This window comes from Somniosus microcephalus, chromosome 12 (genome assembly GCF_052327205.1).
Source record: "Somniosus microcephalus isolate GS21.2 chromosome 12, FLI_Smic_1.0, whole genome shotgun sequence".
In the NCBI taxonomy this organism is placed as follows: Eukaryota; Metazoa; Chordata; class Chondrichthyes; order Squaliformes; family Somniosidae; genus Somniosus; species Somniosus microcephalus.
The window spans coordinates 150037720-150063560 of NC_140998.1; the positions used below are offsets into that span (position 1 = coordinate 150037720).

The 25841-nt window shown below is 46.5% G+C and overlaps 1 protein-coding gene across 1 annotated transcript in view; it reads right to left on the reverse strand.

The window, feature by feature from the left end:
* Positions 1 to 306: 306 nt before the first annotated feature.
* rpap1 (RNA polymerase II associated protein 1) overlaps positions 307 to 25841 on the reverse strand; it is a 198829-nt gene continuing 173294 nt past the window's right edge. Inside the window, 3 exon segments of the mRNA XM_086003658.1 lie at positions 307 to 1205; positions 5206 to 5262; positions 22214 to 22390. Of these exon segments, the coding sequence (XP_085859784.1) occupies positions 1050 to 1205; positions 5206 to 5262; positions 22214 to 22390 (390 nt within the window). The 3' untranslated portion in view covers positions 307 to 1049.

Sequence of the window (25841 nt, forward strand, 5' to 3'; positions counted from 1 at the left end):
GCGCAGGACATTCTTAACAGGAACTAGTGAAGGACACAACTAGACCTCCATTTTGTAAAACAGTTGATTAAAGCTTTGTTTGACGCTTAGGCCAAGTGCCTAGTAGTTTTCTTACGTCACCACTCTTTGATCGAGAATAAAGCTCCCCAACTTTGCTCCAACAATGCACCTCAGCCCCAAATTCAGAATCGTGAGCTGTCCTGTAGCCACGTGGCATCTCTCTCTTTTTGGCTTTGCAGAAACTTCCTCGGACCATGTGCTCAACTGGCTCCACCCCCCACATCCCAACGCACACTCACTTAAATATGAAAGACAAGTGTTGTGTAATTTATTCAGTATTAATGTACATTGGACCTGTGGCCCACAGTCCATACAGTAGATGTAAAGACTGACCAGTGTGAGCTGTCTTAACATCAAGTAATTGCGCCCACAGAGGAGTAAACGCCAATCTCTCTCCACAGTTCACAACACGCCAGGCTGTTCCGGGAAGCCTTATTCTTCCTCTGTGAAACTGTAGCAACAAAACTCATCCGTCCTTCCCAGAAATCTTCACACTACTTCAGGAGGGGGCGGGGGGAACAACGGAGTCTTTGGGTTAATCCGGCATCCCTGAGCAGGCACAGCCATCCTATTCCGTGGCGCTGTTAGAACATTGACAGCGCAAGCGTGCACTGGCTCGGGGACGAGCTGCTGGTCTGCGGGAGTATCTTGTGGAAGGAAAACCTGCTCTGGTGAGGGGGTCGGGTGGACAGCTCCAGAATAAGACCGGCAATGCCAGGACTCCATCAAATTAAAACTGTTTCTTAATAAACAGATAAGGAGAATCTTTATATGATAAAATGGCATTTGCCAAATAGCTCAGGTAATACGACGCAGTCTCCTGACCCTGCTCTCCTGTGAAAGATTCACACCCGGTACATGCGGAATTCACTTCACCTTCCGCAGGGGTTGGGCGCATACGCCCATAAGAGTTGAAAGGCGTTCACGGGACTGGAGTCTCCACTGGAAACGGCTGCTTCACCACCCCACCAGTGCCAGCTGCTCGCCTGTTACTTTGCCTTCTGCTCGTTCTCCGGATGTTGAAGGTCCCCAAGGACTTTTTGCATCCGCCTGCGCCTCATCGGGGGCAGCTCCTCGTACACGTCAAACCCGAGGGGCGACTCCACGTTGGGAAGCTTGAAGTGAAGCAGATGCCTTCTCAGCGCCTAAACAAGAAGATAAGAAAACGCATTTTAATTTATATAGCACCTTTCACAACCTCAGGACATCTCAAAATTATTTACAACAACAACTTGTATTTATATAGCGCCTTTAATGTAGTAAAACATCTCAAGGCGCTGCACAGGAGTATTTTAAGACAAAAAATTTGACACCGATCCACATAAGGATAAATTAGGGCAGGTGACCAAAAGCTTGGTCAAAGAGGTAGATGTTAAGGAGCATCTTAAAGGAGGAAATAGAGGTAGCGAGGCGGAGAGGTTTAGGCAGGGAATTCTAGAGCTTAGGGCTGAGGAAACAGAAGGCACGGCCACCAATGGTGGAGCAAGTATAATCAGGGATGCTCAAGAGGGCAGAATTAGAGGAGCGCAGATATTTCGGGGGGGGGGGGGGGGGGTTGTGGGGCTGAAGGAGATCACAGAGATAGGGAAGGGGCGAGACTATGGAGGGATTTGAAAAAAAGGATGAGAATTTTGAAATTGAGGTGCTGCTTAACCGGGAGCCAATGTAGGTCAGCGAGCACAGGGGTGATGGGCGAACAGGACTTGGTGCGAGTTAGGACACGGGCAGCCGAGTTTTGGATGACCTCAAGTTTACATAGGGTGGAATGTGGGAGGCCAGCCAGGAGTGCGTTGGAATAGTCAAGTCTGGAGGTAACAAAGGCATGGGTGAGGGTTTCAGCAGCGGATGAGCCGAGGCAATGGCGGAGGCGGACGATGTTACGGAGGTGGAAACAGGCGGTCTTTACAGCCAATTTTGAAGTGCAGCTGCTGTTTTAATGTAGGAAGCCAATTTGCGCACAGCAAGAGCCCACAGACAGCCATGTGATAACGACCAGCTAATCTGTTTTAGTGATGTTGGTTGAGGGATAAATATTGGCCAGGACACCAGGGAGAACTCACCTACTCTTCTTCAAAATAATGCCATGGGATCGTTTACATCCACCGGAGAGGGCTTAACATCTCATCCAAAAGACGGCACCTCCAAATGTGTAGCACTCCCTCAGTACTACACTGGGATGTCAGCAAGATTTTGTGCTCGAGTCTCTTGAGTGGGACTTGAACCCACAACCGTCTGACTCGGAGGCGAGAGCACTACCCACTGAGGCACAGCTGACATTGCACCCATGAACTGACGATGGCACAGACTAGATGCAGAATACTCCTCCCTCAGTCCTGCCCCCTTAAGGACTCTTGAGGTCAGGCATAACAGATACAGGGCAAAAGTTCCCCAACACCAATGTTAATCAATGTCAGAGGGCCCCAATCCACAAAGTCTTGCGCAAGGACTGCTCTTGGGAATGCTGAGAGAGACTGTGCCACTTCGTAAGAGGATAGGAGTTCCGAACATACAAACAATGACAGACAGGAAAAAAAACCTCTGGTCCATCCAGCGTGTCCAACACAATTGTGATGGTTGGGCATCACTATAGACTCCCCACTCCACCCGAAAGCCTCCGGAGAGAGGCAGATGAGGTGATCTCCGGCCCAGCCAGAAACATGTCCCACTCTCGCTTGAAGGAATTCGGTGAATCAGCGTCCACCGCACGAGACAGCAGCCTGTTCCAGAGGCCCACTATTCTCTGGGAAAAGAACCACCTCCTGACATCTAACCGAGATCTGGCCTTACACAACTTAAAATTGTGACCCCTGGTCTTTCCTAACCTATTTTATTGGAGCAAACTGTCTACTGGAACTGTCAGGTCCCTTCATCATCTTATAAACTTCGATCAGATCACCCTAAGTCTACGCTTCTCTAAAGTTTAGAGTCCCAGCTCGATTAGCCTATCTTGATAACTAAGATGCTTTAAACTGGGAATTAGTCTAGTGGCCCTCCTCTGCACCCTTTCCAAAGCCTCAATATCACCCACCATGTGAGGAGACCAAAACTGGACACAGTATTCTAACTGAGGCCTGACCAATGTCTTGTACAATGACAAAATACTGTGCCATGCCTGTACAAGGATAAAATAGTATGCCTTGTCTAGAGGAACTTCATTCTGTACCCACTGTTCGCACAGTGCTCTGATTTCAGTCATACCAGTTGTGATCAGCTGCCCCCTTGGCTTAGCATGGCCAGCACTAGAATAACCCCTTTGTGTTCCTGACACCAATTCAACCTAGTCAACTAATGACAAGCATTTTGATTTTGAGGGGCCCACCTCCCTCCTCCCTGCAGGTCTGCCCTTGACCTGGAACATTGGGTTTTATCACCCAGCTTTGCTTGTTTACTTCATCAGGGACACCTGTGATGTCTTATTCAGAGCCCAGCTGGCCGCCACCATCCACTCCCCAGGGTCCTAGTGCCCCAAAATAACAGGGGTGGGCATACACATCAACACAGAGCGTATGCGGTTACTAACTGGAACGTAGGCACTTCCCTCACAGGGAGAGGAAAGGTACTGCAGGACTGGTAGTTCAATCATAAAATAGATCTTTCTCACTGGGTGGCTGGAAAGATTTTTTAAATATATTCATTCTTGGGATGTGGGGGCAAGGTCAACATTTTATTGTCCATCCCTAGTTGCCCTTGAGGTGGTGGTGGTGGGCCTTCTTCTTGAACTGCGTGTGGTGAAGGTACTCCTACAGTGCTGTTAGGTAGCAAGCTCCAGGATATTGACTCAGCGACCAGGAAGGAACGACGATATATTTTCAAGGTACGATGGTGTGTTTGGAGAGGAAGTTGCCATGCACCTACTACCCTTGCCCGAGCAGGTGGTGGAGGTCACGGGTTTGGGAGGTGCTGTCAAAGAGAGAGAAGCTGCCTCCAAATGGCAATCTCTCACCACCTTCTGCTGGAGAGCAAGAAACAAGGCAACAGCACCGATTCCCAGCTCCCATCCAACATCCCACTGCCAGCTAGGCCACGAATGAGACACAGGCAGAGGCAGTATGTTTGGCAGGGGTCACAGGTGAAGGGGTGGGGATTAGGGGGAGTGGGGTAAGATACAAATAGGAACTTAGGAATTGCTAGACATAAAAAGATCCAAGCTCCATCTAGCTCGCCTTCTGAAAAACTGGTAGTTGCATGACATGTACGGCAAATGGCCTCCTCAACTACTGTTCTACCATCAAGCGCTCCTAGGTCAGCTACAGCACGGGTTTAATGGGGAATAAAGTTTCCTCCAGAGTGCCCTGTCGAATCCTCAGACCAGGTATCACACTGATAAGACGCATGGTCCAGGACCCTCTCCACTGTCGACAGCAATGTGCTACCTGTATAAGTGCCCATTTCTCATGATAAGCCCGGTGTTCAATTTGAAGACCTATCTCGCACTCCAATAGTGGGCAGGCTACATAGAATTACAGCTTGCAGCACAGAAACAGACAATTCAGCCCAACTGGTCTATGCCGGCATTTATGCTCCACACAAGCCTCCTCCCACCCCTCTTCATCTCACCCCATCAACATACCCTTCTGTTCCTTTCTCCCTCATCTGCTTATTTAGCTTCCCCTTAAATGCATCTATGCTATTCGTCTCAACTATTCCCTGTGGTAGTGAGCTCCACATTCTCACCGCTCTCTGGGTAAAGAAGTTTCTTCTGAATTCCTTACTGGATTTATTGGTGACTCTCTTATATTAATGGCCCCAGTTTTGGTGTCAAGTGGAAACAACTTCTCTATAGCTACCCTAACCAACCCCTTCATAATTTATGAGGTCACCCCTCAGCCTTCTCTTTTCTAGAGGAAGGAGTCCAGCCGGTTTAGCCTTTTTTGATTGTAATAACCTCTCAGTTATGGTATCATCCTTGTGAATCTTTTTTGCACCTTCTCCAGTGCCTCGATATCCTTCTTGTAATATGGAGACCAGAACGGCACAATACTTGAAGTAAATTTCTGCTTTCATTTTCTCCTAATTCTGATCGGCTATTTCCCTCGGGTTTTTAAATCAGCTTATATGCTTTAAGTCATTTACCTAATGGTTTACATCTTGAAGTTTAACCATGGTTCGTCACAAGTTTAACATAACTTCTCTACTAATACCCACCTCATCTGTTAAGAAGTAGGATTTTCGAAGCATGCTCCTTCTGGCAGCATCGATCACCTGCAAAACAACAAAACATCACTACAGAAAAGGCGGAAACCTATTGTATGATGCACAGCAACAAGGTCTGAAAATAAGCATGGAGTTCACGTTCAGGACTGCATTGTGCTAACTGCTTTAACTTATGCAAGATTATAGACTTTTTCGCTTATTAAAACTTTATATATGTAGCTAATCATAATTAACTTACAAGGGTAGATGGGAAAATAATGGCTAACTTGACTAAATAAAGAGCAAACATTTATCACAATATACATATAGCTGAATAATGGTGAATTGAAATATTGCAGCAGGACCTTGGAAAAGGGCTGGGAAGTGCTCAACCATAGTAACTAGACTGATAGGGTAGCAAAGCAGACAGATAGGAAAGGGACCTGCGTGTCAACCATGGTTCTTGGAATAGCTTAACTGCTGTGAAAAAAAGTACAAAAAAAGGGAAGGGCTGCAGAAGGTCAGGTGACACGAGAGACCCTATGGAGAAAGAAAGGAAGGTTAACCGGTGATAGGTCCAGGGAAGTTCCATAGGTTTGAATTGAAAGTAATGGTATAAGAAGGGGACCCCAGCAGTGCTTCAGGTTAGAAGACTGGAGCCGAGTTCGGTGGAGACAGGCCAGAGAGGGCACAAGACAGAGGGTGCATACAACTCTTTCTTTTACATAAGGCATTAAGGGGTAGTGTAACTATTCATTATACCTTGTAAACTGCTGCTTAAGACACAGTAATTGTATTGATCCTTGCTTGTGCTGAATAAAATCACTGCTACCAATACGGGTCAACGTCGAATCATTTGGAATAATAGAGGTCCCAAAAAGGGAGATTCTCACACTTACTGTAATTAAACACTCGAGGGCTTCAATGATTACAATGTAGCCCAATTCATGTGGATAAAGTCTGTCATTTGACATATGGATTGTCAGCTGTGGCTCAGTGGGTAGCACCCTTGCCTCTGAGTCAGAAGGTTGTGAGTTCAGAAGTCCCGCTCCAGGGACTTGAGCACAAAATATCTGGGCTGACACTCCAGTGCAGTGCTGAGTGAGTGCTGCACTGTCAGAGGTGCCGTCTTTTGGATCAGATGATAAACCGAGGCTCCATTTGCTCTCTCAGGTGGATGTTAAAAATCCTATGGCACTATTTCGAACAAGCATGGGGGAGTTTATCCCCGGCGTCCTGGCCAATATTAATCCCTCAAGCAACATCGCTTATACAGATTATCTGGTCATCAACACATTGCTGTTTGTGGGAGCTTGCTGTGCACACATTGGCTGCCGCGTTTCCCACATTACAACAGTGACTACACTTCAAAAAGTACCTCATTGGCTGTAAAGCGCTTTAGGAGGTCCGGTGGTCGTGAAAGGCGCTTTATAAATGCAAGTCTTTCTTTTATAACAAGTATATGGTATAATTTATGTTGATCCCAATGCTCAAATCCTTACATTATAAACACACACTATACTAGGGGGGCAAATGCCTTCCTATTTACGCCTGGTACATTGAATCTCAATGGGCCAAAAACCCCCTTTCAGTTCAGTCCTATGTATAGAATCCCAGTGAACCAAACTCTTTCCATTTAGTCCCATGTATAGAATCCCAGTGAACCAAACTCTTCCCATTTAGTCCCATGTATAGAATCCCAGTGAACCAAACTCTTTCCATTTAGTCCCATGTATAGAATCCCAGTGAACCAAACTCTTCCCATTTAGTCCCATGTATAGGATTCCAGTGAACCAAACTCTTTCCATTTAGTCCCATGTATAGGATTCCAGTGAACCAAACTCTTTCCATTTAGTCCCATGTATAGAATCCCAGTGAACCAAACTCTTCCCATTTAGTCCCATGTATAGAATCCCAGTGAACCAAACTCTTCCCATTTAGTCCCATGTATAGAATCCCAGTGAACCAAACTCTTTCCATTTAGTCCCATGTATAGGATTCCAGTGAACCAAACTCTTTCCATTTAGTCCTAGGAATCCAATAGACTGAACCATTTCACTTACACTTCAATTTGAACGAGTTCTTCATCTAAGGAGAACATTTCAACGAAACAAATTCCTGGTCTAACCCCAAGATGCCACGTTGCTGATGCTGAACTCACGGACTTTGAAGAGACAGCCAAACCAGAGATACGAGGGTGCACATTTTAGACAGCTAATCACTTTTGATCAAGTTACAGCTTCTTTGTCTAGTGTTTTTCTGCTGCTCGGATTCAGGCTGAAGGACTGATTGAAGAGCTGTGATTGGCATTTTAAATTGGCTGCTTTATCTGCAGTTTGCAGGAAGCCTGATCTAAACATTACATATCTTGCCAGAGCACTGAAGCATTTTTCAGGTTTCAGTCGTACATGCACCAAATGTATTTCTGCAGTCGAGATGATGGAGGACATCTAATCCCTGGGGATTGCTGAATCTCACCCTGATAATATGCCGGGACTTCTGGTTAACGAAGATTACATTACATTCTGAATTCTTTCAAGGCTGAAGTGTTGTTCGATTGAATAGACCAGCGGTTTAACAAAATTCCCCATTTATTAATAGTTTTGTACTTAAATTGAAGGATTACATAGAAAGTACAGCACAAAAATAGCCCATTCAGCCCAATTGGTCTATGCTAGACCAGCCCTATCACCACATCCTTCTATTCCTTTCTCTCATGTGTTTATCTAGCTTCCCCGTAAAGGTATCTATGTCAATCGCCTCAACTTCTCCTTGTGATGGAATAGTTCACATTCTAGCCATTCTGTAAATAAGTTTCTTCTGAATTTCCTGTTGGATTTATAGGAGACTATTTATGGCCCCTAGTTTTGGATTCCCCACAATCATAGAATGGTTACAGCACAGAAGAGGGCCATTCGGCCCGTCGAGCCTGTGCTGGCTCTCTGCAAGAGCATTCAGCTCATCCCACACCCCCACCCTTTCCCCGGAGCCCTGCAAATTTTTTTCTTTCAGGTACTTATCCAACTCCCTTTTGAAAGCCGTGATTGCGTCTGCCTCCACCACCCTTTCATTCCAGATCCTAACCACTCAATGTGTAAAAAAGTTTTTCCTTATGCCGCCTTTGGTTCTTTTGCCAATCACCTTGAATCTGTGTCCTCTGGTTCGCAGACCCCTCAGGATTTTGAACACCTCTATGAAATCTCCTCTCAATCTTCTCTGCTCCAAGGAGAACCACCCAAGCTTCTCCAGCCTATCCACGTAACTGAAGTCCCTCATCCCTGGAATCATTCTCGTAAATCTTTTCTGCATCCTCGCCAAGGCCTTCACATCCTTCCTAAAGTGCGGTGCCCAGAATTGGACACAATACTCCAGTTGAGGCTGAACCAGTGTTTTATAATGCTTCATCATAATTTCCACGCTTGTGTACTCTATACCGCTATTCATGAAGCCCAGGATGCCGTTAAGCTTTTTTAACTGCTTTCTCAACCTGCCCTGCCACCTTCAACGATTTGTGCACATATACCCCCAGGTCTCTCTGTTCATGCACCCCCCTTTAGGATTGTACCCTTTAGTTTATATTGCCTCTCCTCATTCTTTCTACCAAAATGTATCACTTTGCATTTTTCTGCATTAAATTTCATCTGCCACGTGTCTGCCCATTTCACCAGCCTGTCTATGTCTTCTTGAAGTTTATCACTATCCTCCTCACTGTTCACTATGTTCCAAGTTCTGCGTCATCTGCAAATTTTGAAATTGTGCCCTGTATACCCAAGTCATTAATATATATCAAGAAAAGCAGTGGTCCTAGTACCGACACCTGAGGAACACCACTGTATACCTTCCTCCAGTCCAAAAAACAACCGCTCGCCACTCATCACACAGCAGCAGCGGAGGCGGTGCAGACCTGCGAGGGGTGAGGCTGAGCGGCGGTTTAAAAAGGGCGCCAGAGTTCAGGTGAGGCCCCACAGCAGCGGAGGCGGTGGCGGGGACCTGCGAGGGACGAGGCAGAGCGGCGGTTTAAAAAGGGCACCAGAGTTCAGGTGAGGCCCCACAGCAGCAGTGGAGGCGGCGCGGACCTGCGAGGGATGAGGCTGAGCGGCGGTTTAAAAAGAACGCCAGAGTTCAGGTGAGGCCCCACAGCAGCAGCAGAGGCGGCGGTGCGGACCTGCGAGGGACGAGGCTGAGCGGCAGTGTAAAAAGGGCACCAGATTTCAGGTGAGGCGTTCCAGTCTCCGAGCTCAGAGGGAGGGAGAGAAGTAAAAAGCAATTGAAATGTGACATCACCAGAAAGCAGGTAAGTGATTGGTTGGTGAGTATTTCTCTCTTTTTAAACTTTAACTCTGTGGGTTGTAGTTACTAAGGTCTCTCTGGTGTAACGGGGACCGTTGGTAAATCATTTAACTGTAGTGTAATTAGTGGGATTGATTGATTTAATTTAAACTAATTAAAGGGTAAGTCATGTCAGGGAAGCCCGGCCACGTGGTATGCTCCTCCTGCGATATGTGGGAACTTGGACACTTCTTGTGTCCCTGACAACTGTGTGTGCAGGAAGTACTGACAGACTGCATTGTGGCGCTGGAGCTGCGATTGGATGCATACTGGAGCGTTCGTGATGCTCGGGACGTCGTGAATAGCACGTTTACGGAGTTGGACACACCGCAGGTAGAGGTTGGACAGGCAGAAAGGGAAGGGGTGACCAACAGGCAGATACTAAGCGCAGGCAGGTAGTGCAGGGGTCCCCTGTGGACGTCCCCCTCTCAAACAGATACACCACTTTGAGTACTGTTGGGGGGGGATGGCTTATCAGAGGAAAGCAGCAGCAGCAGCAAACTTCCTGGCACCAGGGGTGGCTCTGCTGCACAGGACGGGAGGAAAAAGAGGGGTAGAGCTATAGTAATAGGGGATTCTGTTGTAAGGGGAATAGATAGGCGTTTCTGCGGCTGCAAACGAGACTCCAGGATGGTGTGTTGCCTCCCTGGTGCAAGGGTCAAGGATGTCTCAGAGCGGCTGCAGAACATCTTGGAAGGGGAGGGTGAACAGCCAGTTGTCGTGGTGCAAAAAGGTACCAACGATATAGGTAAAAACCGGGATGAGGTCCTAAAAGCTGAATATAGGGAGTTAGGAGGTAAATTTAAAAATAGGACCTCAAAGGTAGTAATCTCAGGATTGCTACCAGTGCCACGTGCTAGTCAGAGTAGAAATAGAAGGATATTTCAGATGAATACGTGGCTAGAGGAATGGTGCGAGGGGGAGGGATTCAAGTTCCTGGGACATTGGAACCGGTTCTGGGGGAGGTGAGACCAGTTCAAACCAGACGGTTTGCACCTGGGCAGGGCTGGAACCAATGTCCTAGGGGGAGTGTTTGCTAGTGCTCTGGGGGAGGGTTTAAACTAAAATGGAAGGGGGTTGGGAACCTGAGCAAGGAGACAGAGGAAAGGGAAACAAGGATAAAAGCAAAAGATAGGAAGGAGAAAAACAAAAGTGGCAGTCAGAGAAATCAACGGTTTAAATCAAACATGGCCACAGTAAATAATAATTCTAATAGGTCTAAGAGCGTGAAAAAGACAAGCCTGAAGGCTTTGTGTCTTAATGCGAGGAGCATTCATAATAAGGTGGATGAATTGGCTGCGCAAATAGAGGTAAACGAATATGATTTGGTTGGGATTACGGAAACGTGGCTCAAGGATGGCTAAGGCTGGGAACACAACATCCAGGGGTATGCGATATTCAGGAAAGATAGGCAAAAAAGAAAGGGAGGTGGGGTAGCATTACTGGCTAAAGAAGGGATTAACACAATTGTAAGGAAGGATATTAGCTCTGATGATGTGGAATCTGTATGGATAGAATTGAGAAATACCAAGGGGCAGAAAACGTTAGTGGGAGTGGTATATAGACCTCCAAACAGTAAGGCGGAGGTTGGGGATGGCATTAAAAGGCAAATTAAAGAAGCGTGCAATAAGGGCACAGCAGTCATCATGGGTGACTTTAATCTACATACAAATTGGGCTAACCAAATTAGTAACAATACTGTGGAGGAGGAATTCCTGGAGTGTTTAAGGGGTGGTTTCCTGGACCAATATTTTGAGGAACCAACCAGAGATCAGGCCATCTTAGACTGGGTATTATGTAACGAGAAAGGATTAATTAGCAATCTTGTTGTACGAGGCCCCTTGGGTCGGAGCGATCATAATATGATCGAATTCTTCATTAAGATGGAGAATGAAGTCGTTGACTCAGAGACTAGGGTCCTCAATTTAAATAAAGGAAACTACGATGGTCTGAGGCGCGAGTTGGGTAGGATTGATTGGGGAATGTCACTCAAAGGGTTGACGGTGGATAGGCAATGGCAAACATTCAAAGACCGCATGGATGAACTACAGAATTTGTTCATCCCAGTTTGGCATAAAAATAAAACAAAAAAGGTGACTCAACCGTGGCTAACAAGGGAAATTAGGGATAGCATAAGACCCAAGGAGAGGACATATAAATTGGCCAGAAAAAGCAATAATCCTGAGGATTGGGAGCAGTTTAGGATTCAACAAAGGAGGACAAAGGGATTAATTAAGAAGGGGAAAATAGAATATGAGAGTAAGCTTGCAGGGAACATAAAAACTGACTGTAAAAGCTTTTATACATATGTGAAAAGAAAAAGATTGGTGAAGTCGAGCGTAGGTCCCCTGCAGTCAGAATCAGGGGAATTTATAAGGGGGAACAAAGAAATGGCAGACCAACTAAATACATATTTTGGTTCAGTCTTCACAAAGGAGGACACAAATAACCTACCAGAGATGCCGGGGAACACAGGGTCTGATAAAAGGGTGGAACTAAAAGAAATCAGTATTTGTCGAGGAAATGGTGTTAGGGAAATTGATGGGACTGAAGGCCGATAAATCCCCAGGGCCTGATAATCTACATCCTAGGGTACTTAAGGAAGTAGCCCTAGAAATAGTAGATGCATTGCTGATCATCTTCCAACATTCGATGGAATCTGGAACAGTACCCATGGATTGGAGGGTAGCTAATGTTACCCCACTATTCAAAAAAGGCGGTAGAGAAAAAACGGGAAATTACAGACCGGTAAGCCTGACATCGGTAGTGGGGAAAATGCTAGAGACATTAAAGAAGATGCAATAGCAGAGCACTTGGAAAACAGCGACAGGATCGGACAAAGTCAACATGGATTTACAAAATGTAAATCGTGCTTGACTAATCTACTGGAAATTTTTGAGGATGTAACTGGTAAAATAGATAAGGGAGAACCAGTGGATGTGGTGTATCTGGACTTTCAGAAGGCCTTCGATAAGGTCCCGCAGAAGAGATTAGCGTGTAAAGTTAAGGCACATGGGATTGGGGGCAAGGTATTGACTTGGATAGAGAACTGGTTGGCAGACAGAAAGCAAAGAGTTGGAATAAACGGGTCTTTTTCCGAATGGCAGGCAGTGACTAGTGCGGTACCGCAGGGATCGGTCCTTGGACCCCAGCTATTCACAATATATATATAAATGATCTGGACAAGGGAACTAGATGCAATATCTCCAAATTTGCAGATGACACAAAGCTGGGTGGGTGTGTGTGCGGTGAGGAGGATGTCGACAAACTCCAGGATGATTTGCACATGTTGGGTGATTGGGCAGAAACATGGCAGATGCAATATAACATGGATAAATGTGAGGTTATCCACTTTGGTGGCAAAAACAGGAAGGCAGATTATCTAAATGGCAATAGATTGGGAGAAGCGGAAGTGCAACGAGACCTGGGTGTCCTTGTGCACCAGTCGCTGAAGGTAAGCATGCAGGTGCAGCAGGCGGTTAAGAAGGCAAATGGTATGTTGGCCTTCGTAGCGAGAGGGTTTGAGTACAGGAACAAGGATGTCTTGCTGCAGTTGTACAGGGCCTTGGTGAGACCACATCTTGAGTATTGTGTGCAGTTTTGGTCACCTTATCTGAGGAAGGATGTTCTTGCCATGGAGGGAGTTCAGCGAAAATTCACCAGGCTGATACCTGGGATGGCAGGAATGAAGTATGAGGAGAGATTGGGTCGATTGGACTTGTACTCGCTGGAGTTTAGAAGAATGAGAGGTGATCTTATTGAAACTTATAAAATTCTGACAGGACTGGACAGACTAAATGCAGGAAGGATGTTCCTAATGGTCGGGGAGTCCAGAACCAGGGGACAGTCTAAGGATAAAGGGTAGGCCATTTAGGACAGAAATGAGGAGGAATTTTTTCACCCAGAGAGTGGTGAACCTATGGAACTCTCTGCCACAGAAGGCGGTGGAGGCCAGTTCATTAAGTATATTCAAGGAGTTGGATATATTTCTTAAGGCTAAAGGGATCAAGGGTTATGGGGAGCAAGCAGGGACCGGGTACTGAATTTGGATGGTCTGCCACAATCGCATTGAATGGCGGAGCAGGCTCGAGGGGCCGAATGGCCTACTCCTGCTCCTGTCTTCTATGTTTCTATGTTTACTCTCCGTTTCCTGTCACTTAGCCAATTTCGTTTCCATGCTGCCACTGTCCCTTTTATTCCATGGGCTTAAACTTTACTGGCAAGCCTGTTTTGAGGCACTTTATCGAACGCCTTTTGGAAATCCATGTACACCACGTCAACCACATTGTCCTCATCAACCCTCTCTGTTACCTCATCAAAAAACTCGATCAAGTTCATTAAACACGATTAGCCTTTAACAAATCTGTGCTGGCTTTCCTTAATTAAACCACACTTGTCCAAGTGACTGTTAACTTTGTCCCTGATTATTGTTTCTAAAAGCTTCCCCACGACCGAGGTTAAACTGACTGCCCTGTAGTTGCTGGGTTTATTCTTTACACCTTTTTTTGAACAAGTTTGTAACATTTGCAATTCTCCAGTCCTCTGGCACCACCCCCGTATCCAAGGAGGATTGGAAGATTGTGGCCAGTACCTCTGCGATTTCCACCTTCACTTCCCTCAGCGTCCTCGGATGCATCCCATCCGGTCCTGGTGACTTAACTACTTTAAGTACAGCCAGCCTTTCTAGTACCTCCTCTTTATCAATTTTTATCCCATCCAGTATCTCCTCTACCTCCTCCTTCACTATGTCTATGGCAGCATCGTCTTCCCTGAAGACAGATGCAAAGTACTCGCTTAATACCTCAGCCACACCCTCTGCCTCCATGCATAGGTCTCCTTTTTGGTCCCGAATCGGCCCCACCCCTCCTCTTACTATTTATATGCCTATAGAAGACTTTTGGATTACCTTATATGTTAGCTGCCATTCTATTCTCGTACTGTCTTTTTGTTCCTTTTATTTTCTTTTAATTTCCCCTCTAAGCTTTCTATATTTAGCTTGATTCTCAGGTGTATTCTTGACCTGACATCTGTCATACGTGCTCTTTTTCTGCTTCATCTTACTCTCTCTATCTTTCGTTATTCAGGGAGCTCTGACTTTAGTTGCCCTACCTTTCCTCCTAGTGGGAATGTACCTTGACTGTACCCGAACTATTTCTACTTTAAAGGCAGCTTATTGTTGCACTACAGTTTTGCCTGCCAATCTTTGATTCCAATTTATCTGGGCCAGATCTGTTCTCATCCCACTGAAATTAGCCTTCGTCCAATTAAGTATTTTTGCTCTAGATTGCTCCCTGTCCTTTTCCATAACTAATCTAAACCTTATGATACTATGATCACTGTTCCCTAAATGTTCACCTACTGACACTTGCTAAACTTGACCCATCTCATTCCCCAGAACCAGATCCAGCAATGCCTCCTTCCTCGTTGGACCACAAACATACTGATCAAGAAAGATCTCCTGAACACACTTCAGAAATTCTTCCCCCTCTCTGCCCTTTACACTATTACTATCCCAGTCTATATTAGGATTGTTGAAGTCCAGCATTATCACTACACTATAGCTCTTGTATCTCTGTAATTTATCTGCAAATTTTCTCCTCCATATTTTTTCCACCAGTTGGTAGTCTATAGATTACACCGAGTAGTGTAATGGCACTTCTATTATTTCTTAACTCTAGCCATATAGATCTGTCCTTGATCCCTCCAGGACATCCTCTCTCCCCGGCACTGTAACATTCTCCTTAACCAATACTGCCACACCACCTCCTATCTTTCCTGAACACCTTATATCCAGGAATAGTTAATACCCAATCCTGCCCTTTTTTGAGCTAGGTCTCCGTTATCGCCACGACATCAGATTCCCATGTGGCTATTTGCGCCTGCAGCTCACCAACCTTGTTTACTATGCTTTGTGTGTTCACATACATATGCTGTAAACATATCTTAGACCATCCTGTGTTCTCTCTTAGTCTGATCCCACCTAATATCTTACTATTTCTTGCTTTAGTGCTATCCGCCTCTCCCAATCATTTGTGCCCATTGTTTCTCCTTTCTAATGCTACATCCTGGTGCCCATCCCCTTGCCAACTTTAAACCCTCCCCAACAGCACTAGCAAACCTCCCCGCGAGGATATTGGTTCCGGCTCTCAGGTGCAACCCATCCGGCCTGTACAGGTCACACCTCCCCCAGAACCGGCCCCAATGCCCCCAGGAATCTGAAGCCCTCCCTCCTGCACCATCTGTCCAGCCACACATTCATCTGTTCTACCCTCCTATTTCTATACTCGCGCGTAGCACCGGGAGTAATCCAGAGATTACTAACTTTGAGGTCCTGCATTTTAATCTCTTTCCTAGCTCCCTAAAATCTACCTGCAGGATCTCATCCCTCTTTCTACCGATATGGACCATGACCTCTGGCTGTTCACCCTCCCCCCTCAGAATGTTCTGCAGCCGCTCAGTGACATCCTTAACCCTGGCACCAGGGAGGCCGCATACCATCCTGGAGTCATATCTGCGGCCGCAGAAACGCCCGTCCGCTCCCCTAACTATCGACTCTCCCACCACTATTGCTCTCCCTATCTTCCTCCTCCTCCCCTGTACAGCTGAGCCACCCGTGATGCCGCAGATTTGGCTCTGGCTGTACTTCCCAGAGGAACCATCGCCCTCACCAGTACTCAGAACCGAATACTGGTGGAGAGCAAGATGCACTCAGGGGACTCCTGCACTACCTGCCTGGTCCTCCTCTTCTGTCTGGCAGTCACCCATTCCTTCTCTGCCTGCTCACTCCTTAGCTGCTGGGTGACCACCTCCTGAAACATGCTATCCACGTAGCTCTCAGCCTCACGGATGCACTGCAGTGACGAAACCCGGAGCTCGAGCTCCTCCAGCTGACGACACCTCCTGCACATGTGGTTGTCCAGGACACGGGAAGCGTCCTGGAGTTCCCACATGGCACAGGATGTGCATTCCGCTGGACCGAGTCGCCCTGCCATGCCTTTATTTATTCGACTATTAACTAACTTTACAGAAACTTAAGACTAAGATGTATCTAATTCAAGTTATTAATAAATTAGTAACTGTTAATATATTCTAATACAGTATTAACAGTTACTAACCTCCAAGTTACTGCTTTATCCTTAACCAGCTATTTAATCCCAGCCCTCAACTTGGAGGAAAAAAAAGTGTGACCTTACCAACCAATCAGTTGCCAGCTATCCTGTGATGTCACTCCTTGTGTTTTTTGAATTGCTGTTCAGTTCCCTTTATGCTGCTGCCATTGCCTCTGCTCCCGCTCAGGTCCACTCTCTGTCCTGGGCCTCTCCACCTCCCCCTTTACGCTGCCACTCCCTCTCAGGTCCGCACTCTGTCCTGGGCCTCTCCGCCTCCCCCTTTACGCTGCCACTCCCGCTCAGGTCCGCACTCTGTCCTGGGCCTCTCCACCTCCCCCTTTACGCTGCCACTCCCTCTCAGGTCCACGCTCTGTCCTGGGCCTCTCCACCTCCCCCTTTACGCTGCCACTCCCTCTCAGGTCCACGCTCTGTCCTGGGCCTCTCCGCCTCCCCCTTTACGCTGCCACTCCCTCTCAGGTCCACGCTCTGTCCTGGGCCTCTCCACCTCCCCCTTTACGCTGCCACTCCCTCTCAGGTCCACGCTCTGTCCTGGGCCTCTCCGCCTCCCCCTTTACGCTGCCACTCCCGCTCAGGTCCGCACTCTGTTCTGGGCCTCTCCGCCTCCCCCTTTATGTAACTGCCGCTGCCATCGCTCCCACTCAGATACGCACAAGTGGAAACATCTTCTCTACGTCTACCCTATTAAACCCCTTCATAGTTTTAAAGACCTCTATTAGTTATATGTTGTGTTATATATGTTAGTGTTGGGGAATGGAAAGTCTTCCATTTCAGGCACCCAATCACCAGCACCAAGTATTCCCAGCTCAAGCACAGTTAGGTGTAGGAGAAAATTCCATCAAACCTGTCCCAGAAATGTATCTCAAACCCTGAACTCGAGCGAGCACCTGTGTGATATTGTTCTATTCTCTACGTCAGCTGCCCTGCAGCCTCCCTGAAACGGCATGGCCAATGTATGGGCGGTATTGTGGTTTGCAGCCAAGCTCATCAAGATTGGACAAACTCATTTCAGATCAGATAGCTAAAGCCACCAGGACAGAAGACTCTCATCTACCAATTTGAATCTGGACTCACCTAATACTTCAAGGTTTCTCTCTTGTCAATAGGATGGTTACTGAATTCATCTCAAATTCCATACCCCAGCTGGTGAGTGAGTGCACATGGATCAACAAAAGAAAAAACTTGTCTTTATATAATGGCTTTAAGACTTCAGGATACACAACAGTTACTGATGCTTAAGACCTTCTTGTTGATGCCAGGAACACAAGAAAAAAAGAAAGGACTGGCATATATATCGCACCTTTCAAGACCTCGGGATGTCGCAAAGCGCTTTACAGCAAAAGAAGTACTTTTGAAGTGTAGTCATTGTTGTAATATAGGAAATGCGACAGCAAATTTATGCACAGCAAGCTCCCACAAGCAACAATGTGATAATAACCAGAAAATCTATTTTAATTTTAAATATTTGACAGGATACATGGCTACAGTAGCTCACACATCACAGAGAACAAAGACTTGGGTTTTGGTTCACACCCTTGCCTCTGAGTCAGAAGGCTTTGAGTTCAAGTCCCACTGCAGAGACTTGAGCACAAAATCTAGGCTGACACTCCAGTGCAGTACGGAGGGAGTGCTGCACGTCTTCTGGATGAGACGTTAAACTAAGGCCCCCGTCTGCCCTGTCAGGTGGACGTACAAGATCCCATGGCACTATTCTGAAGAAGAGCGGGGACATTTTCTCCGGTGTCCTGGCCAACATCACAAAGACAGATTATCTGATCATTATCACATTGCTGTTTGTGGGAGCTTGCTGTGCGCAAATTGGCTGTCACATTCCCTACATTACAACAGTGTCTCCACTTCAAAAAACACTTCATTGGCTGTAAAGCGCTTTGGGGCATCTCGAGGTTGTGAAAGGCGCTATCGAAATGCTTTACATGACAGATGCACTCTACTTAAGGGAAGTGCCGACTAGTCATTAACACAAGAGTGTGGGGAGGAAAGCCTGAAGGACAGCAGGGACCACCTTGATTCCTAGGAATCTTTAGAACTCAAGAGTAATCAACGAGCTACTTAATAGAAAATGCTACAGTGCCTTGGGGGTCGAGTGCCATAAACGCTGTTGACTTTCAGAAGGACACCGTCAGAAGGATAGCTTTAGACCTGCAAGCAAGGTGGCAAACACTTGAGTAATTAATTTACCACAGAATAAGGTCCCTCTGCATTGCTTTCATTTTTTATTCCATTTTCTCACCTCCTTTCCTGGAGACACTATCTCCTGTTGGGACGACGGACCTACAACCACCAGCCACAGCCCAGTAACCTGCCCATTAGTAAATCCTCAGGCACCAGTCTAGGCAGTTAAGTAAAGTCCCGTTCACCCATCACCTTTGTGCTCGCAGACCTACATTGGCTCCTGGTCTAGCAACGCCTCGAATTTAAAATTCTCATCTTCGTGTTTAAATGCCCCCATGGCCTTGCCCATCCCTATCTCTATAACCTCGAGTCCTACAACCCTCCAAAATCTCTGTGCTCCTCCAATTATGACCTCTTGTCCATCCCCCACTTTCTTTACCCCACCATTGGTGGCTGTGCCTTCAGCTGCTTAATCCCTAAACTCTGGAATTCCCTCGCTAAACCTCTCTGCCTCGCTCTCTTCCTTTAAGATGCTGCTTAAAAACTACTTCTTTGACCAAGCTTTTGGTCACCTGTCCTAAACCCTCTTTATATGGCTCGGTGTCAAATTGTGTTTAATAACACTCCTGTGAAGCATCTTGAGAGATGTTTTACTATGTTAAAGGTGCTATACAAAGTCAAGTAGTTGTTGTTTTCACAGATACAGGTACCACTGCATCCCTTATCTAACTCTCATGCAGTCACCATTAGTAGGCTCCCCACAGTGAGCTCACTGCAGTCCTGATTTAGCCCTAGCACCATTTCCCAGTCTTGCATTACTTCTTGATGGATTATACATCATGACAATGGCTTGCTCAACATGAGGTCAGACCGTGCCTGTAGCCTTTGACACCAATCTACCTCGGAATAACTGAGGGAGGTAGGACCAGAGAGAAAGGAAGAATAAGGGGTTCCAACTTTTACCTGCTATCCAACTGCAGCAAGTGCACATGTGCAGTTAGGGTCAGCTCTGACAGGCACTTATGGTGTAATAGCCAGCTGCCAATCACTACAAAGCTCAGAACAGTAGCTCCCTGTGTGAAGTAGCAGAGAAAAGAAAGAGAGACTTGCACATATGTAGTGCCTTTCACAACATCAGGACGTGCCAAAGCGCCTTGCAATCAATGAAGTCATTTTGAAGTGTATCGCTGCTGTATTGCAGGAAACACGGCAGCTAATTTATTCTCAGCAAGGTCCCACAAACAGCAACATGATGATGACCAGATTATCTGTTTTAGTCATGTTGGTTGAGGGCTGAACATTGGCCAGGATACCGGGGAGAACGCTCCTACTCTTCGAAATAGTGGCATCTTTTACGTCCACCTGAAAGGACAGACGGGGCCTCGGTTTAACATCTCATCCGAAAGACAAGTTCTTTCTTTCTTTTGTTCTGACGAAGGGCCATCGACCTGAAACGTTAACTCTGTTTCTCTCTCCACCGATACTGCCTGGCCTGCTGAGTTTTTCCAGTGTTCCCTGTTGTTCTTTCTTTCTTTATTGCATTCACGATTTTTGGAAGGACAGAACAGCAGCCCAGCAAGCCATCATCACCAAGATGATTCATTTTGACGAGACTTAAATCAAGTTGCATTTTTAAACCAAAGGGGAGGAGGAAATAGAAGTTTGGCCAAACACTGTGATGAAAAATGCGTCCCTTTAAATTTAGCTTCACTGTGGTATCTGAACCAGAAGCATGACTTGGAATTCACAATTAAGTTGGGGGTGGGAATGAGCATATCTGCTTAGTGCCAGATTTTTTTTCAGGATTTTCTTTCTCCCTCTCCTCCCAAAGTTGCTGAATCCACGGGTACAACAGCCATCCAGCATCTCACCCAAGTAACCATCGGTCAGCAGACTATTCGACTGTGGGGGCACTATAGCTAAGTGTAATTCCCACACCTGTGCTGGTTAGTGATCAGGAGAGGGCATCTTGGCTGATTATTTCCTATCTCTGTAGCCAATGGTGTTTGTGCCAACTCTATCCCCCCGACTAATATGCTGCCTGGGATCACGCAACTTTGCACAGAGCAGATCGAGCTTGTGACCTCCGCACTCTGCGGCCTCGATTTTAACTGACCCATGGAGTCGGGATTGGAAGCGTGCAGGGGGTTAAAGTCCCGAATTCAGGAGTCCCGACACCATCCCACCCCAAACCCGCCTCCATGCAAGTTTCAAAGGAGGCGGGTACCCGCCCCGCACTGGGACCTGCCTAGCCGAGGCGGGAAGGGATTAGTGACAATTAACTGCCTGTTAATAGGTAGTTAACAGGCAGTTTTTAGCCTAATCCCTATTTTAAAGCTTGAAGTATGGGATTCCCGACGGCTCCAAACCACGCCAAGTTAGAGGAGTCAGGCCGTCGGGTTGAAGGACTTGGAGGGGTTGAGATGTCGGTGTTCAGGTGAGTGATGGGTGCATGAGTGCAAAGGTAAGTGTGTTTGGTGTGTCTAAAGTGTGTAAAGAAGTTTAAATTACCTGTACTTACCTTTTAGCCTTCCTTCCTCTAGGTTTCAGGAGTCCATCATCTAACCGGCACAGAAAGTAGAACGGCTGCGAACTGTCAAAAGTGACAGCCTGCAGCTTTCTGTGCCGGAGAGATTTCTAACTGAGTCTGTGCAGAAGGATTCAGGTTAGATGTAAGACTGTCAGTGTTTGACAGCTTCAAACAGCTGTGAAACACTGATACTTCATCTATCAAAACGTCTTGACAGATGAAATTTCAGTCTGTGACGTCACCTGTTGCCGGGTGGCCCTTAATTGGCCTGCTGAACCCGCTGGGCGGGCTCAGCAAGGTCAATCAAGTTAAAAGCGCGTGGATTGGCCGCATCTCGATGGAGGCGGGACTACAACCCCGAAAGTTGTAGTCCCGCCTCCTTCCCGACTTCAGAGTGAAAATCACTCCTGCATGTTTCGAGGCCACACTGGGTGTGTGGTCTTTGGGCCATTGTGTGGGCGCTTTCATAGGAACAGGAGGAGGCCATTCAGCCCTTCAAATAAATCATGGCTGGCCTGTATCTCAGCTCTATTTAACTGCCTTAGTTAACCTTGTTAAGGGATTTGAACACGAGGATGATCATTTTCAATTGGAGGTGTTGGGGAACAGGGAGCCAATGTAGATCAGTGAGTACAGGGATGATGGGCTAGCGGTACTTGGGTTCGGACGTGGGCAGTAGAGTTTAGGACGAGCTGAAGTTTATGGAGAATGGGAGGCCAGCCAGGAGAGCTCTGGAATGGCCGAGTCTGGAGGTGACAAAGCCAAGGATGTGGTTTGGCAGCAGGAGGGCCGAGGCAAACAAAAACCTATCCATCTCAGTCTTGAAATTTTCAATTTCCCCCCAGTGTTCTCTCAAAATGCCCATTGGTTGCAAGGAATTTTTAGTCAGACAACGCCTTACCTCATCGACAGCCTCCTGGGAGAAGATGAAGCTGTTGACGTGAGCAACAGCCACTGCGTAGAGCACGGGACACCAGCTGAGGCGGAGGGCACCCGTCACCAAGGTCTTGAAGTACTGCCGCAGTAGATCCAGGGATGACTCTGCGGGATGGGTGTAATTTTCCAAGGGGATTGGCAGCTGTTCCGATACATAAAAGGTTGCATGACTTGAAAACTGTGAGCAGACCATCTCCATGTTAAGTGCAAGTGACCACAAGGGTTTCACCGTAGGTCCCCTGTGCTCGGTGACCTACATTGGCTGTCAGTCCAGCAAAACCCCGATCTTAAAATTCTCATCCTTGTGTTCAAATCCTTCCGTGGGCTCACCCCTTCCCTATCTCTGTGATTTCTTTCAGCCCGACAACCCTCCGAGATCTCTGCACTCCTCCAATTCTGGCCTCGTGCGCATCCCCGATTTTCAATGCCCCACCATTGGCAGCCGTGCCTTCAGCTGCCTAGGCCCTAAGCTCTGGTCTTCCCTCCCTCCCTAAACCTCGCTACCACTCCCTCTTCCTTCAAGATGCTCCTTCAAAGGACCAAGCTTTTGATCACCTGTCCTAGTATCTCATGTGGCTCGTTCTCAAATGTTGTTTGCCAACGCTCCCATGATGCGCCTTGGGATGTTTTACTACGTTAAAGGCACTATATAAATGCAAGTTGTTCATTTGCTTTGTATAGAGTCATACAGCACAGAGATGGGTCATTCAGCCCATCGTGCCTGTGCCGGCTCTTTGAAAGAGCTATCCAATTAGTCCCACTCCCCTGCTCTTTCCCCACAGCCCTGCAAGTTTTCCTTTTCAAGTATATATCAAACTCCTTTTTGAAAGTTACTAATGAATCTGCTTCCACCGCCCCATCAGACAACGCATCCCAGATTATAACAACTCGATGCATTAAAAAAAGTGTCTCATCTCCTCCCCTGGTTATTTTGCCAATTATCTTGGCCCAGAAATTCGGGTCCCCACGGGTGAGTACGCACTGGGGACTCACGCGTAGGCCCAACGAAAGTGCCGGTTTCGTGCATGCATGGGAAACCGGAACTTCCGTTCCCCTGAAAGAAGGGGTTGACAGGTGGAACTTATGTTTTTTTTGCAGGGTTCTCCGGGAGTGTAAGTCTCCAGGAGCTACACTTTTAAAAAGCAGACGCAAGGCCTGCTTTTAACAAGTGGTGAATTAATTCAAATTAAAACATTTTTTCCACAGGTTTATTATTTTTTAATACTTTAAAGAAAGGTAAGTTTATTTTTAGCCCCGTTAGAAAATGTAATTCATTTTTTCAAAAATTTAAATTATTGTTTAAAATAGTTATTTCATGTAATTTGTAGTTATTTCAAAAATGAGATGAAAAAAAAAATGTATTTGAAGTTTTAGTGATGTTTTGGGGCTTATAGTATTTTTGGTTTGACAGCTCTTCCTGTCAAATTTATGAATGAAGCATTCCCTGCTACCATTGGCTCTCCATGGCCCACGTGATCCCAGGGGACGCTTCGAACTAACTGCGCCCCTGGGATACGCAAGCACTGCGCGCCGGCAGTTGGAGCAGGCCCAGGATCGGAATACCATGTGGGTCCACAGCACAACGGCCGGCGCAGTTGGTAAGTGCAGGTTGGAGGGTTGCACCCGCAGGAAGCCTCCGACCCGAATTTCTGGGCCCTTATCTCGGTCTCCTCTGGTTACTGACCCTCCCTTCAGTGGAAACAGTTTCTCCTTATTTACTCAATCAAAACCCCTCATAATTTTGAACATGTTTTCAAATCTCTGCTCTAAGGAGAACTATCCCAGTTTCTCTAGTCTCTCCACAAACATAAAATTCACTACATTATCGGTTATTCAAAATGCTACGCAGTGAGAATTTATAATGTGCAAAATATAGAATCATAAAATCATAGAATGGTTACAGCACAGAAGGAGGCCATTCGGCCTCTGCCTGCTCTCTGCAGGAGCACTTCAGATAGTCCCACTCCCCCGCCCTTTCCCTGTAGTCCTGCAAATTTTTTTCCTTCAGGTACTTATCCAACTCCCTTTTGAAAGCCACGATTGAGTCTGCCTTCACCACCCTTTCAGGCAGTGCATTCCAGATCCTAACCACTCGCTGCATAAAAAAGTTTTTCCTCATGTCGCCTTTGGTTCTTTTGCCAATCACCTTGAATCTGTGTGACCCTTCTGCCAATAGGAACAGTTTCTCTCTATCTACTCTGTCTAGACCCCTCATGATTTTGAACACCTCTATCAAATCTCCTCTAAGGAGAACAACCCCAGCTTCTCCAGTCTATCCACGTAACTGAAGTCCCTCATCCCTGGAATCATTCTTGTAAATCTTTTTTGCACCCTCTCTGAGGCCTTCACATCCTTCCTCAAGTGCGGTGCCCAGAATTGGACACAATACTCCAGTTGAGGCCGAACCAGTGTTTTATAAAGGTTCATCAAAACTTGCTTTCTTTTGTACTCTATGCCTCTATTTATGAAGCCCAGTCTCCCGTAAGCTTTTTTAACTGCTTTCTCAACCTGCCCTGCCACCTGCCAATGATTTGTGCACATATACCCCCAGGTCTCTCTGTTCATGCACCCCTTTTAGGATTGTACCCTTTAGTTTATATTGCCTCTCCTCATTCTTCCTAACAAAATGTATCACTTCGCACATCTGCATTGAATTTCATCTGCCATATGTCCATCCATTCCACCAGCCTGTCTATGTCCTCTTGAAGCCTATCACTATCTTCCTCACTGTTCACTATACTTCCAAGTTTTGTGTCATCTGCAAATTTTGAAATTGTACCCTGTACACCCACGTCCAAGTCATTAATATATATCAAGAAAAGCAGTGGTCCTAGTACCGACCCCTGGGGAACACCACTGTATACCTTCCTCCAGTCCAACCGTTCACCACTACTCTCTGTTTCCTGTCACTTAGCCAATTTCGTATCCATGCTGCCACTGCCCCTTTTATTCCATGGGCTTAAACTTTGCTGGCGAGCCTATTATGTGGCACTTTATCAAACGCCTTCTGGAAGCCCATATACACTACGGCAACCGCATTGCCCTCATCAACCTTCTCTGTTACCTCATCAAAAAACTCAATCAAGTTTGTTAAACACAATTTGGCTTTAGCAAATCCATGCTGGCTTTCCTGAATTAAGCCACACTTCTCCAAGTGACTGTTAACTTTGGCCCTGATTATCGTTTCCAAAAGCTTCCCCACTGCCGAGGTTAAACTGACAGGCCTGTACTTGCTGGGTTTATCCTTACACCCTTTTTTGAACAAGGATGTAACATTTGCAATTCTCCAGTCCTCTGGCACCACACCCGTATCTAAGGAGGATTGGAAGATTATGGCCAGTACCGCCACGATTTCCTCCTTAACCTCCCTCAGCATCCTAGGATGCATCCCATCCGGTCCTGGTGACTTATCAACTTTAAGTTCAGACAGCCTTTCTAGTACCTCCTCTTTATCAATTTTTAGCTCATCCAGTATCTCCACTACCTCCTCTTTCACTGACTTTGGCAGCATCTTCTTCCTTGGTGAAGACAGATGCAAAGAACTCATTTAGTACCTTAGCCATGCACTCTGCCTCCATGCATAGGTCTCCTTT